The 15266-nt window shown below is 38.5% G+C and overlaps 1 protein-coding gene across 3 annotated transcripts in view; it reads right to left on the bottom strand.

Annotated features, from left to right (window-relative positions):
• The window catches only part of DERA (deoxyribose-phosphate aldolase), a 125307-nt gene that overhangs the window by 77682 nt on the left and 32359 nt on the right, over positions 1-15266 (bottom strand). For 2 of the 3 annotated variants that reach the window (XM_017528713.2, XM_037738415.1), the window contains 4 exons: positions 8607-8704; positions 7309-7456; positions 5750-5845; positions 3673-3807 (listed from right to left, as the gene is read on the bottom strand). In XM_017528713.2, the coding sequence (XP_017384202.1) occupies positions 3673-3807; positions 5750-5845; positions 7309-7456; positions 8607-8704 (477 nt within the window). The remainder of the gene's footprint in view (positions 1-3672; positions 3808-5749; positions 5846-7308; positions 7457-8606; positions 8705-15266) is intronic. The other variant, XM_037738420.1, reaches the window with a different exon arrangement.

The raw sequence follows: 15266 nt of genomic DNA, 5'->3' as shown, positions 1-15266 counted from the left end.
TTTTGAGATGGAATCTCACTCTGCCGCCCAGGCTGGAGTGCAGTGGTGCAATTTCAGCTCACTGCAATCTCTGCCTCCCAGGTTCAAGCGATTCACTCACCTCAGCCTCCAGAATAGCTGGAATTATAGGCATGTACCGCCATGTCCAGCTAATTTTTGTATTTTTAGTAGAGCTGAGGTTTTGTCATGTTGGCCAGGCTGGTCTCGAACTCCTGACCTCAAGTGAGGACGCCCCACCCCTGAGTGGCGCTGCAGAACCAGAGCACCGAGCAGTGTCAGCAGGCACACAAGAGCTGATGAGGTCTCCCAAAGTGCCCACTTTAGCCTCCCAAGGTGCTGGGATTACAGGTGTGAGCCACCGCGACTGGCCGTTTTTTCAGAATTTCAGTCATGGGGGGAAGAGAAGAAAGGAGGAGGTGGCTGGGGGTGAAGGAAAGGGAAAGTTGGCATGTGCTCTGTTTCTTAAGTGGCTAAGAAAAGCCTGAGTATGTCTAAATGCTTAATGGGAATGAGCTGGCAGAGAGAGGCTGATGACACAGGAGGAAGAATGCCCAATAGATACAGTAGGGCTTCTGAAAATGCAGGGGGAGATGAGAGCCACAGCCCAGTGGAGGGACTGAATTTAGGAGGGAGAAAAGGAAAAAGCAAAGCAAAGCAGCCCTGATGCAAGAACATGGAGGGATGTCCTGTCTAATGATTTTTTTTCTGAGAAGTAGCAGGTAGTTCATATGCTAACAGTGAAGGAGCTTCAAGGAGGGTGGAAAAGTTAGAAATTCAGCAAAGTGGACATTTTAAGTGGTCATTAAGGAGAACCCAGAGAGGAATATGAGACCTCCCTCACCACCCAACTCCAGTCTCCTCCTTGAGTTCATACCCTAAACTCCGGACCATGTCCATGAGAAATGGTTAAGACCACTCTGAATGGCCAGGTTTAAAAAATGAGATTCCTAATGAGAATACATGGACAAAGGGAGGGGAACAACACACAGCGCGGCCTGTCAGGGGAGGGTGGAGGCAGGGAGGGCATCAGGGAAAATAGCTAATGCATGCGGCATTAATACCTACCTAGCTGATGGGTTGACAGGTGCAGCAAACCACCATGGCAGACATTTGGCTATGTAACAAATCTGCACATTCTGCACGTGTACCCCAGAACTTAAAAAAAACAAAATAAAATGAAGCTCTTTCTATTGTGCTTTACCAAGTATCCCGCAAACCTCACTGCACAAGGGAGAGGGCCCTAGATTTGAAAATGCAATTGCGTGATAGACATTTCCACCCACAAATTCCAAGAAATTAATTTTAGGCTCATATATTAAAACATGACACTGAAAAATACAATATGTAATCAAATTGAGACTCAAAATTAAGACAAAATATTGCAGAGAAAAAAAGGTCTAAGTCATTTCAGGTTTCTATTTAGAATTAAATTTCTAGTATTAAATGTTCCTTTTCAATTTGTTTTGGGTCAAGAGGTTATTAACATCACAAAAAGAGTTAATAGAGAAGTATGGTCCAGGACAAAGATGTGTCATTACATTTTGCATAAATGCCTGTTATTGGGAAATTATCAGTTCTTAAAAACAACCATTCCTAGTTTATCAAGGGGCAGACAGTCGATTACATCAAAACCCATCTCCTATTGTATTTTATTTTCCAATTAGTAGTATAATATAAACCATATTTCTATATCCACAACTGCTTAATAAAAGGTGTAAGTTATAATATAAATTCTATTTCTGTATCTACACTTGCTTAAGATATAAAGGACATATATAGGTTTGTGTACAACTAAATCACTTATAGTTTATTGCCAGATTTGTTTTAAATACTATGCTTACTTTTTCTTTTTAACTCAAGCCTTAAATCTTAGTGAAATCCATGACTAAAAGCAGATAAGCAAAATTAATATGTAAGAACAGAGACATCTATTTAAAATATGCCTTTTAAGAATGACTGCAATTGGCTAAAACACACACATGAACAATCATAAAAAGGAACATAAAATACAAAAAGATATTTGTGAACTGTCAGGAATTTAAACCTGGAAAGAATTATAAACATTGATGAATATTAATGGGGAACTTGGGGGCAGTGGGGGTAAGGCAATGGAAATGGGAATGTACAGGAATGTGCTAATATTCCAAGCTAAAAACTCTATTTTCCAGCTTACTTGCAGCCAAGAATGGCCACGTCAGTCAGCTCAGGCCAACAGGCAAAGGTGTAAGAAGCAAAGGTGCAACAAGCAAAGGTGCTGGGTGAGGCTTGACAAGACAAGCCTTTCTTTCCTATGGTCTAGAAGATGAGTCTAAGGAGCTGGAGCTTCAGAAGCCATCTCCAACAATGAAGTTCCCTTAACATTGATAGCAGAAGCCACATGCTTTGGAACTGGAATATAAACACAGCCCAGGTCTCCAAGAACTCTGAGGAGCTGCTGCACACCCCTGAGTACCTACCTCTGGACTTTACATAAGAGAATAAATACTAAGTGTTTAAACCACTGACTGAACCTTTGCTACTTCATAACCAAAAGTAATTCATAATTGATAATCCATGGAATTAGGCTTCACAAATAGACAGATAAAGGCTTTACAGATACAAATGGACAGAAAGTCACAGGAAAGTAAGCATGAGATACAGGCAAGTCCAATAAGCAGGTTAAATAAGAGATATAATTCTATCTTTTATTTAATCTTTAAGAGAGTGTGGGGATAGTATGCTATGTAGGGAAGTGTGGAAAGTTACACACTGCAGCGTTACCACGGGTTATTTCAAGGGAGTGAGTTTACAAGGAATATCTACTTCTTTTATGAGTAGTGGGGATTTTTGTTTTAAACAGTGACTAGGTATATCTTTCATAATTAGAATAAAATATGCCTTTTATTTTATATACACACATATAAAGACATAATATATTATTCTGCTTTAACTTGTGATTTCATTAAAAATTTTTAGTTAAACTATTTATTATAATGACTTTTTTGAAAGAGATAATTGTACTTTTCTAGCTACCAATGACCTCATCTTTAGTTTACAAAATATACTTAAGACAGAGGTAAAATCTACTTGGTTCTTTAATATTTACTTATAAAAACAAAAGCCTGTTGCTGGAAAGTACAATGTCTTATTGTATTCTGACGTGAGAGTGAATCATTAATCTCATAACAGTCATCGGAGCTGTGTAAGAATGCTAGAAATAAAAATAAACTTAGTCAACTTAATAATCCCACCTCTTCAAAGACTGCAAATATTAACATAAAAAAGGGAAGTTTCCTCCAATATATTCAAATAAGCTTTGCATAAAAGACTTGCCTGGAGTGAAGTATGTTTTGAGTAACAAAACAGTACAGAATAGTAGTAACTTTTCCCTTCTAAAAGAAAAGCATATTGGTAAAATGAAATTGTTTTCGAAGTTATGAATCTATTGCATGGAAGTTAACTATTCACCTAAGCACTCAAAAGAATCTGAAAAGTTCATGCAGGTAGGCAACTGCCTAGATTTATGAGGGGCACAAGGATGAGTAATCTCAACCATGCTTTCTCCTAAATTCACCCTTTGATCTACTAACTTGTCATCTAGAACAGTGACCTCTAAAACGTACTATGGTTTATCTCATCATCTGATTCACCAGGGAAGAACTGTGACTCTCTTAGGTAAGAGCATGCACGTACCTTCCCACTGGCCTGTCAGCACCAAGCTCCTGTTAATTACCACATCAATTTCTGTAGCTCCATCTTCCACAGCCAATCTGATCTCTTCTAATCGTGTCTTCAAATGGGTCTGTCCAGCTGGAAAGCCAGTGGCCACTAATAGAGATAAGAAAGAAAAGGAAGAAAGAGGGAAGGAGGGAAGAAGGAAAGTAAGAAAGTGGGGAGAAGAAAACAAATTTCAATTGGTCAGTAGTTCATCAAAGAATTCCAAACCCCACAACATCAGCATTTAAAGACCAAGGCATTAATGACACTTAAGAACATCACTTATGTCATGCATAAGTATGAAGAAACAGACTGTTCTCTCATACTGTATTAGTGTTAGGACAAATACTATCATTTTCTGGAAGACCTGAAATTAAGATGCTGCAGATATGCTCACGAAGGTGCATTAAGTAACCAGTACCTAAGAAATCATGTCATCTTCATAGTGATCGTCTTAAAATAGTAGTTGTAGCCCTGTCTTAGTGAACACTAGTTATCCAGCACACTAGTTCTGGATCCAAATGTTGATCAAGTTAGCTATCTTGATTAACTCATTTACTCTTAATTTATCATGATTAACTCACTCATGAACCTCTTCAGCTATGGTAAACAAACTGTCATATGTGTTCTCCCACTGCCTATCTTAAAAACAACCAGCCTGGCAGATGAGAATAAAGAAAAGAGAATGCAGGAGGAAAACACACCTAATTAATTAGTCCACAAAACTGGGGCAAGGGCAGGGTTGGGAAGAGCAGATCCAAGTGTAAATAAGAGGAAAATGAAAACATAACTAAACTCTTGAAAAATAGTAACATCTTTTAAAAGCACATCATTAATTCTCCATCCCTGTTTCTAGATACAACCTCTTATGTTTCCTTGATATTAAATTCCCTGGGACCAGGGGCAGTGGCTCTTGCCTGTAATCCCAACACTTTGGGAGGTCGAGGTGAGTGGATCACCTGAGGTGAGGAGGTCGAGACCAGCCTGGCCAACATGGTGAAACCCTGTCTCTACTAAAAGTACAAAAATTAGCCTGGCATGGTGGTACATACCTGTAGCCCAAGCTACTTGGGAGGCTGAGGCAAGAGAATTGTTTGAACACACGAGGCAGAGGTTGCAGAGAGCTGAGATCATACCATGGCACTCCAGCCTGGGTGACAGAGCGAGACTCTGTCTCATTAAAAAAATAAATAAAATTCCTTAGGTCTGCCACCTTGGAGGAAAGCATGTTTCTCTGTTGTTGAAAGCAAAAACTGAACTGAACAGGCTAATGAAAAATTAAGGTCTATACAGGTGTAGCTTCCAAATACTTTGGGAATCCTCATAAATCAATTCTATAGAAATACTGTGTACCATTTTCTTTTCATGTATTCCTAATAAACTAGTGATCTTTATAAGCCTCTTTTAAATTTTTACTTATTTTAGTTTATTTTTGTGTAGAGGCCTTTGTTGCCCAGCCTGGTCTCAAACTTCTGGCTTTACTCAGTTTTCTTGCCTGAGCCTCCCAAAGTGGTAGGATTACAGATGTCAGCCCCCACGCCTGGCCTAGACTCCCTTTTTAAAGAATCAAGATATTCCTCTAACATCTCTTAAAACAAGAATCTAATTTTATATCTGTCTATTCATCCATCCACATACACACAGATACATATTTACCACACGAAATCTTTAAAGACCTTTCTTAGGCCTGGCCCGCATATCCTTATTGTTATAGCTTACATATATATAAAACAGAACATGCATACGTGTGTGTTAGTGTGTGTGTGTATATATATCAATATAATATATCATGCCTTATGAGTTTTTTTCTTTACCTGACTATTCCTCCTAAATGAGTTTCCTTAAGGATAGGCATGCAGTTCTGTATTCTTGGGAATAAATATGTCTGCCACTTACTAAGTAATTAATATATACTAAAATCATGAATAAATACAATTAATTAAATACATGAAACTAATTTAAATCACAGTACAAAACTATATATAATGCCCCATTGTATGAAGAACTGGAAACATGTTTAAAAAATAACAACAAAAGCCCCAACACGTTTTACCTGATGCCACCGGGATACTACAGCCTGCGGCCTTGAGCGCTTTTACAGCATCGCACACCCGGGCGGGATAAACACAAACGGCGGCTGTAGTAATGTCTACCAGGAAAACATAGGAATAGCCAACTTTAAATGAAGTTCAACTCACATAACATGCTTTTAGTTATTATTTATATCACAACGTTGGCAAAAATCAAATGAGAGAAAAAAATAATTCCCCCACAATGCTGCAATAAATTTAAAGATTTTTACTTTCCACATTCCCTTCTAGTTCTTGACAACATGAATCATTTTCTCATTGTTAGTCACAAAAACAAGTCTGATATACTCTTCTTCTAGATTAATGTAGTACTGCTTTCTAAAAATGTCTAAATAGTAAACTTGGCGGTCATGACTAAATGAAAACATTTCATGTAGATAGCAAAATCCAGATTTATAGAGCACTCACACAGGACAATCTGAAGAAAGGGCAGTTTGAAAAAGGAAAGATGAAGAAAAACGTAAGCGAAATTTAGAGAGTGGTACCACAAAAATGACATTTAACTAATCCTATTCCCTCTTTTGCAAGGAATAATAAAATCTGAAACGGAAGCCCTCATTTTAAGAAACAAGTTAATCAATTTAAAACAATTTAGAAATCAATTAGTAATTATAAAACAAAGCAATATCATAAGACCTTACACCAAGTTATCTTTAAGTGCAATAAATAAGGCGGTATTTTTATTGCCAACTCGAAAGACACATAATACTTTTCAAAAGGCACAGAGTTGTTTAGGTTTGTATGTTATCTACAAATTATTCAGGATAAAAGACCTGCACTGGGCCAATTCAACTCTCTAGCTGCACTCACAGCAGACAGGCACTCAGAAGCCATGAAGCATACTCCATGGGAAGGAGATCTGGCTCCCAAAACCAGCCCAGCAAGAAATAAGACGTGCCTGGCCTTCCAGGTCTTGTTTTCCTTATTTAGAAAACAAAGGAATCAATTCTCACATGTATCCAACATCCCCAAAATGCTAAGGTTCTAAACTTTAGCAACTTTAGAAAAGTCCTTCCTTTCATGTACACTAAAGCAGTGAATATGACTTTTTTTGAAAGATCTAATCTAATATACAAGCAGGCAATATTTCTCATTTGCATTTTATTTTCAAAAGTATTTCATATACTCACAGAAAATACTTTATGTATGAGATGTGATTATTAAGTAATGAGACTGGCTTTTTCACACATAGCTAGGGAATCAGAATCAGTATTCTAGAGTCACTAAACAGAAATTTTCCAAAACCAAAAATTGAAAAGAAATATAAAGGCACTCTCTACCAAGCACTTTAATCCATGGATTGAAAGAACTGACCTAAAAAAAAAAAAAAAAAGACTCAGATTCTCTTCCTGCTGTTTTTCAGAGAAGAATTTCAATTATTTGTCTATATATACACAGTAAGGGTTTCTATAGTGGATTCTATCACTGCTATCATTAGCAGCTGTATCTTACGTCCTCTTAGATTTAGTAAACAGTATTGTAAGCAGGTAACCACCACAGAGATCACACACAACAACATTACCTTTATCATGCATATTTAAAGCTTTTAAGAGATCTTCCCGGATTGGGTATTTGGCTTTATAACAGAGCCTTTGAATGTTGGAAGGTGTATCATCGCCTGAAAGTGTAGTAAGATCTATAAAGGTAACAGCTTTCAGGAGCCAAGCAGCCTGGTTTGAAGAAAAGTAAAAACAAAGTAAATTAAATAAATAAATAAACCTCCAACCTAGCTGGTTAGTAGAGAATCATTAGACAAGCATGAGTGTTAATATCTTATGTCTACACTGTTCTGTGGAATATTCTGATACATGATATAAACACAGTTCAAGAGCCACTAATAAGATGAACAATACCCAAAATAAAACAAGAGGGAGAAAGGGCCTGAAACATTTTTTTTCTCCCGCAAATATCCTAAATTGAAACCCCCATTAGCCCATGTCTCCCCACTTCTGACTGCTCCATCTCACCCATAGAGAGAACCCATCATAGCTACCCTGACATAGAAGTCTGAAAGAAGGTTTCTATCTTACATTTTGCCTCCTGCCCTGGAATCTGGAATGAAATTATTATTTTTAAGTTTCTGAGGTTTTTTTGTGTTTTGTTTTTCAATGTAATCCAATTCCATTTTTAAAACAACATTCATATTTCACAACTCAGTCTGATGAATTTCCTTTTATCTTTTCAATCATAACATTTCTAAGGATGAGCAAAATATGAAATATCACTATAAAGGATTCAATCACAATACTCTGCCTCACTTGCAAAATGAACACTCTGAATACCTTTTAACCCTACACAGCACGTCCTTGGTTGGGATACACTGAAGAAAATGCTGACCACAAGTACTCTACGAATCATCATTTTTGGAATTCTGAAAAATGATTTATGGAAAGTAATAGTAAGGTAAACATGATGGTCAAGAAAGGTCAACTCATACCTAAGGGCCTCAACAGTGGACACATCAGGTTTAGATGTTAGGGCTTTAAAAATTAAAATAGAAGACAACCAAAGAAGGCATGTCTAAAAAACTGAATAAATGTGTTGAGAAAATATGCCATTTAATTCACTCATGAATAAAGATGCCTCAAATTCATTTGCGGCTTTGCCACTCAAGAGTGATAAGATTTTTAACTTGTTCGGATAAATGTGTTATCTTTCTCCAACCCATCATCATCATATATGAATTATTAAAATAAGTCATGGACAGCTGCAATCTTTTAAGTTTAGATGCATCTTGAGCGAAATTCAATATTGTGGCCTTGAAGGAAGAGACCATGCATTGTAAAACACCGGCACAGAAGGCTCAAGAAGAACCCTTACCTGCCACTCCTTTTTCACAGTTCTGCGAGCCTGGATTTGTTCCGCACGCCTCAGAACTGCCGGCTGATTCACTTGTATTTTGGAGATCCAGCTAAGGTCTAAAACAGACAGGAAAACACTTTTTGAAACTTAGAGTTTCATTAAATATAGTCACCAATTTTTACATGGTCCTTGAAAGGATATATTTACCATTTGACATCAACATTTTCTTAAAGCTTCTGTTTCTTTTTCGGACAACTATAAATAAACAACCTTGTTGAAGGACGCCCAGTCAACAAAAGGCATACTTCATGCAAAATCACTGCAGTTACTTTTAAAGGCAAAAACCACAATTGCTTCTGTACCAACCTACACATTTGGAACTAGAAGAACCTGTACTGATTCAATACACAGACGTGTCTAACAATGGGGAGATGTGTGTTACCCATGCCACGTACCTCACCTCTGACAGCAAGCACTTATTTGTGAGTGTCCAGCCCAGGACAGCAAATGATTAATAAATACTTAAGTGAACTAATGGTGGGGCTTATAGAATCTGTGATCACCACCCCCTTACTGGCAAGATTAATACATACTACATGCTGACAAGACACAGCCCATTCGTTCTTCAAAGAAGAATTTTTCAAAATGTATTAGAAATAACAACATCGACTGATATAACAGAAGTTAGAAAAAAAGAGAAAAATAATTTAACGTTTCAAGAGATATCTCTGTTGCTTTTGTTCTGAGATGCTCTCTCCTACCTTGATCTACCCTTCATTCCCTTCTGGTTAACTGTAATTTCTACTTTCAGACCTAGTCTAAATATTAGCTGTTGTGAAAACACCGTCAGCTCCCCAGACAGAGCTAACATTTGGATAGGCCTCTACCACAGAACTTGTAAACAATTCACCGAGGAGTCCAGGAGAAACTATCTGTTGTACTTAGTACATTGTCAGCCATGATCTTACTCATCTTTGGGTGTCTAACATCAAACAGTGTTTGGTACACGTATTTCAACTTTATCCACCAATATCCTATAATATAGGGGGCCTCACAGTAAATTAGGCATCAACCTATTTACCTTCTGTAACTAACTTCACTTCTGTATCCCTCTAGCAATGCCATGTTTTTAAAAGAGCCTTAAAAGAGAACTGTAGAAAAAGTTATCCATTAGAAAAAAATGCACTAATTATATAACTCTTTAAAATGTAATGAGGAAAACTGATCACATACTGTATCATGTAACAATATAAATTTAAGTATTTGCATCTAAAGTAATGTTTACAAATGACATTCTTTCTCTCACTCATTTTCATTTCATTCTTCTTTAAAGTATCAGTATTAAAGGCATAGAAATTGCAAGTAGGACTCTGAGTGATTAATAATGATATTCTTATTTAAATTTCACTATGGAAGAAACAGAGTTTGGGTGCTTCTTTTTCTCTCTAATTATTTTGTTAGCTGAAATCATTTAACAAACCAGATTTTTAACATTTCAATCCATCTGCTCCTGCTCCTCAAAGATATTGTATGTTTTCTTGCTTGTTTGCTGAGCCAACTTCACAGAGAAAATGGGAATCTGGGGTCAGGCCGATGAAATCTGCCTCTGCTTTCTCACCCAAGGGCTGCTTTTGTTCTAGCAGAGCCCAAGAAAATCAGACCAGACACATTAGACTTCGTCGAAACACCCTCTAATCAAACACAAGGGAGGCNCACAGTCTCTCTCTGGCGCCGAGGCTAGAATGCAGTAGCATGATCTCGGCTCACTGCAACCTCCACCTCTGGGGTTCAAGCGATTTCCTGCCTCAGTCTCTGGAGGAGCTGGGACTACAGGCGTGCACCACCAAGCCAGGCTAATTTTTGTATTTTTAATAGAGACAGTGTTTCACCATGTTGGCCAAGCTGGTTTCGAACTCCTGACCTCAAGTAGTCTACCTGCCTCGGCCTCCCAAAGTTCTGGGATTACAGGCTCTCTTTTTTTCCTCTGCTGATTGGTAAGAGTGATTGGGTTCCTGGTAAAGACTCTTCAGGCAGATATAGAAAAATGAGTTAAGCAAAGAGTACGTGAACTCCAAGGTCACTGCCAAATAACTGTTGACTGTGATCTAAAAAAGGTAGGCCTATTAGTGGGGCAAGGCTTTGAGACGTTGTTCTTTATTGGTCATAGGACACACCTAAAGTCCTTCCCCTTCCCTTCTCTACTCCCAACTCACCACTACTGTTGCCACTGGCAGCACTGGCACCACTGTTGGAGAGGGATCTCAGGCAAACACAAGACTTCACCATCTGGCTCCTTCCTTGCCGCTCCTCTGACTCTGTGGTACAGCCTTCCTAAACTACTGGCAGTTCCCTGACACATTATGCCAGACTGTCTCTAGATCTCTGCATGCTGTATGCTCCTTCTACCAAGAATGCCCTTCCCTGCCTTGCCGAACAGAGAGCTGCTGCTCATCTTTTAAGACTCAGTTCAAACATCACCTTCCCTGGGAGCCTTCCCTGAACCACACAGGTTGAGACACCCCTTTGCTTCTTTATGCTTCCATGTAACTCTGCATTCTACCTTTAGTACATCCCCTTCACTCAGAATGCTACTGATGTGTCCAAATGTTTATGTACCCAAAAGATTTTTTAAAACTCCAAGCAAAGGACCTGACACACAGGTGGTATACGATAAATAAGTCGAGTGGTTCCCAAAGACCAGAAATGATTGAATTCTGGGCAGTGTCTTTCTCCACTGCTTCTGACTAGAGAGGACTTTTGGATCTCTACAAGAAAAGGTAGGACTGAAGTATAAATGGGATTCCTGGGAAATTTCACCAAAAAACAATTTTTAGGCCTGGCACAGTGGCTCACACCTGTAATCCCAGCACTCTCGGAGGCCGGGGCAGGCAGATCACCTGAGGTCAGGAGTTCAAGACCAGCCTGGCAAACATGGTGAAACCATGTCTCTACTAAAAATACAAAAATTAGCTGGACGTGGTGGCGCACACCTGTAATCCCAGCTACTCGGGAGGCTGAGGCAGGAGAATTGCTTGAACTTAGGAGGCGGAGGTTGCAGTGAGCCAAGATGGTACCACTGCACTCTAGCCTGGGCGAAAGAGCAAAACTCTGTCTCAAGAAAAAAAAAAAAAAAAAAAAAAAAAAAAAAAAAAAAAAAAAAAAAAAAAAAACCCACAATGTTTAGTACACCAAAGATTAGAACTCACAAGGACCTCTTGCCAGAGGTACCTGCAAACCATCTAGTGGAGAATGTAATAGAATTTCTTCTCTCACAGTATCAGCCTTGACTGCTAAAAATATTAGCGGTCATAAAATTATCCAGCCCTACATTTAATGTAGCCACAAAATTTGCCTCTGTGACCTCCCATGGCAATGAATTATGTAAGTGACTATCTCATTTTATTAGCACTTAATTTGCTACTCTTTAATTTCATCAAATAACCCATGTTCTCATATTATGGGGTCTGGGGAAAAGAAAGGACTGATTGGCCTTTGTTATGTCCTTCATAATTTTTAATATTTTATTCAAGTACCCTTTAGCGTCTCCTTTCCAGGAGAAGTGATTCTAATGCACATAGTCTCATCAGGACCAAAGAATCTTCTTATGAGGCCAAGAGGGGTTTTAAGTACACATGCCTTTGGGGAGAATAGACATGAAACCATAATTGGAAGGCAACGATACTCTTTTCTTAAAATTCTCCAATGAAAAAAACCCCACTATTTATTTTAGCATGTCATTTTGCTGGTTTTTAGGCCCTTGTGTTGGTTATAAATTTGTCCTCAAATACTCTTCTCACAATTTATTATTATTATTATTTTCCAGTTCACGTCTTAGTAGAGACAGAGGTCATTTTCCCTGTAACCCTACTTTCTAGCCTTTCCATCGTTTCCATGTGTGTTTCTGTAGAAGTTCCTGTATTTTTCACAGTATTCCTAAAATGTAACACCTACGAAAGGAGGCACATTTTCTATTTTGATTTTAAATACAGAAAAATAAATCATAATATTAGAGACCCTCTCCCTCAAAATTCGGGGAAAATAAAAGAGATTAAATTTCTCATGCTTTCTCTTCTTTCCAGTTTTTTCTATCTACATGGACTACCAAAATTTGTTCCCTAGTGTTGTCTTTAAATAGTCATTTTCTGATATGCACTTACATATTTTAATAACAGTATATTGCTGAATGTATGTGAATCCTCGCACTCTGCTTTACATAGCAGTGTCACATCATGATTTTACGGTTTTCCTACCTTCCTTTATACCTCCTTAAGACATCAGCCATTTCCCAATTATTGCTTCTTTTCAGTAATCAATTGCCTATTGCTACCAACTACATTCCTCAATTCATTAAGTAATGCCAGTAGGTTAACCTTGGCACTTAATCACTTATTCTGGCATCTAAAATGCTGTTTGTACAGTCCTCGGGCTGGCCATTTCCGTTCCAGTTGCTCTCAGGCTGCCCAGGATCACATAGTTATCGGCCTCAAAGTATCTAGCAGCAGTTGGATTTTACAGTATCTAGCTGTAGTTACACAGCTAGAAGGTCACAGCTCCTTGGTGGAATGAAGCAGATTATATCTGAGTCCATATACAAGTCATACAACTTCTCCATTTAGCACTTCGTGAGTACAAGCATTGTGCCAAATGGTGTGAAAAATGCAATGGCATAGAAGAGTTGCTCCTATCCTGGAAAATTTGAGAGAACAGCCATAGGCATGGGAAGAGGTGAAAAATACAAAATAAAAGCCAACACAAGAGGGCAAAAAAAAAGTGCTTTCGACCAACATTTCCTGAAATCTTTCTGCTGAAAATAATGAAAACTGACTTTTGTGATTAGAACAAAAAGTGAAAGCGTGGGCTCAGAAAATTGAGAAGAGGTTGGAAAACCAAGCTCAGAAAACAGACAAGAACTAAAGACAACAACAGAGAGCCAAGAGCTGGAAGAGCAACACCAGCATTTAACAGCAACAGCCTGGCCAAGATGCCACACAGCTGCCACCTGACACCACAGTCGCCATTTTCCTTAACTCACTCAGAGCCCCAAGCTCCCTATGAAAGCATCTAATAACTGGACCTCGGTTATATGCTATGCATGACTATGAGGGAATCTCTTTCCTCTGTTGTGCCTCCAACCTAGTCTACATATTGGAGGATTCCCTAACAATGAGAGGATGTGAGTTGGTTGCTGGAGATCAATAAATTTGGGACATGCCAGAAGTAAAAACTTCTCTAGCAGATGCATAAAGCACATTAGCATATGAAACTCTATGACCAAGTCTCATCGTAAAAACAAAACAAAACAAAAATACCCTTGAATTTTCTTTAATCCAGCATTTCTCAAACTTTTTGACCACGACAGGCTTTTGATCTATTACATATATTTACCACACTAGCTGGATAAGAAGTCAAGTTCAGAGAAGCGTGGGACACAGTAGGTTTGTCCAGTTGGCTAAAACAACCCTAATGGATAAGTAGAGATTTGTGATTGACCCTAAAGCATTATTTCTCAGTCTGGAGACATTTTTAGTTGCCACAGATAGGGTAAATTCCAGAGGAGAAGATGCCACTTGCATCTGGTGGGTAGAGACCAAGGACACTGCTTAATATCCTACAAGGCACCTGCAACTTAGAATCATGTGGTCCCAAATGTCAACAGTGCCAAAGCTGATAAATCCTGCCCAAAAAACTGGGCAGGATGCAGGAAAAATAAACAGGAAGCACTGCAAGTTTGTAGAAAGTGGGACTGTCAGAAGCAAACACAGGTTGGCTAAATTTGACTGAATGTGGCTTATTTGACTGACTGTGGCTTTTATTTGTAAAGTGCTGTAAGCACCAGGCTGAGTGTAGACATGTGCTGTCCAATCAGTAGCCACAGACGTGTGCCTACCTGAGCCCTTGAAATGTGGAGAGTTCAAACTGAGATGTGTTTTAAGTGTAAAATACACAGATTTCAAAGATTCAGTACAAAAAGAAGGATGTAAAATATCTATGTTTTAACACTGATTATACAGTGAAATTATAATATCTGGGATACATTTGGCTAGGTAAAATGCTATTATTTTCATCTGTTTTTATTTTTTTATAATGTGTACTCTTGACATTTTTAAAATTATTCCATGTCTCACATTATGTTTCTCTTGGCTCTAGTCTAGACTTTACGATATAGGTGACCAGAAGTCACAGATATCCAAACAGGGCTCTGACAGAATTAAAGGAGTATTAAAAAAAAATTATCAGCACACAGAATATGTCCCATGGAAATATGTAACTTTGCAAATGCAAATATGAAAAGGCATTTATGGTAGCACTGCTGCAAATGACACCAAGATCTATGTCCAATTCAGTAATACATAGTAAATCATAATATGGAATACAATTCAGCCATTATAAAGAATGAGAGGCCGGGCGCAGTGGCTCACTCGTGTCTGTAATCCCAGCACTTTGGGAGGCCGAGGCAGGTGGATCATGAGGTCAAGAGATCGATACCATCCTGGCCAACATGGTAAAACCCTGTCTCTACCAAAAATACAAAAATTAGCTGGGTGTGGGGGCGCGTGCCTATAGTCCCAGCTACTCGGAAGGCTGAGGCAGGAGAATCACTTGAACCTGGGAGGTGGAGGTTGAAGTCAGCCAAGATTGTGACACTGCACTCCAGACTGGGCAACAGAGCAAGACTCC

Source organism: Cebus imitator, unplaced genomic scaffold (assembly GCF_001604975.1).
Source record: "Cebus imitator isolate Cc_AM_T3 unplaced genomic scaffold, Cebus_imitator-1.0 Scaffold2, whole genome shotgun sequence".
Taxonomy (NCBI): domain Eukaryota; kingdom Metazoa; phylum Chordata; class Mammalia; order Primates; family Cebidae; genus Cebus; species Cebus imitator.
The sequence above is the reverse complement of the archived record's forward strand: the minus strand, read 5'-3'. Positions and strand labels throughout refer to the sequence as shown.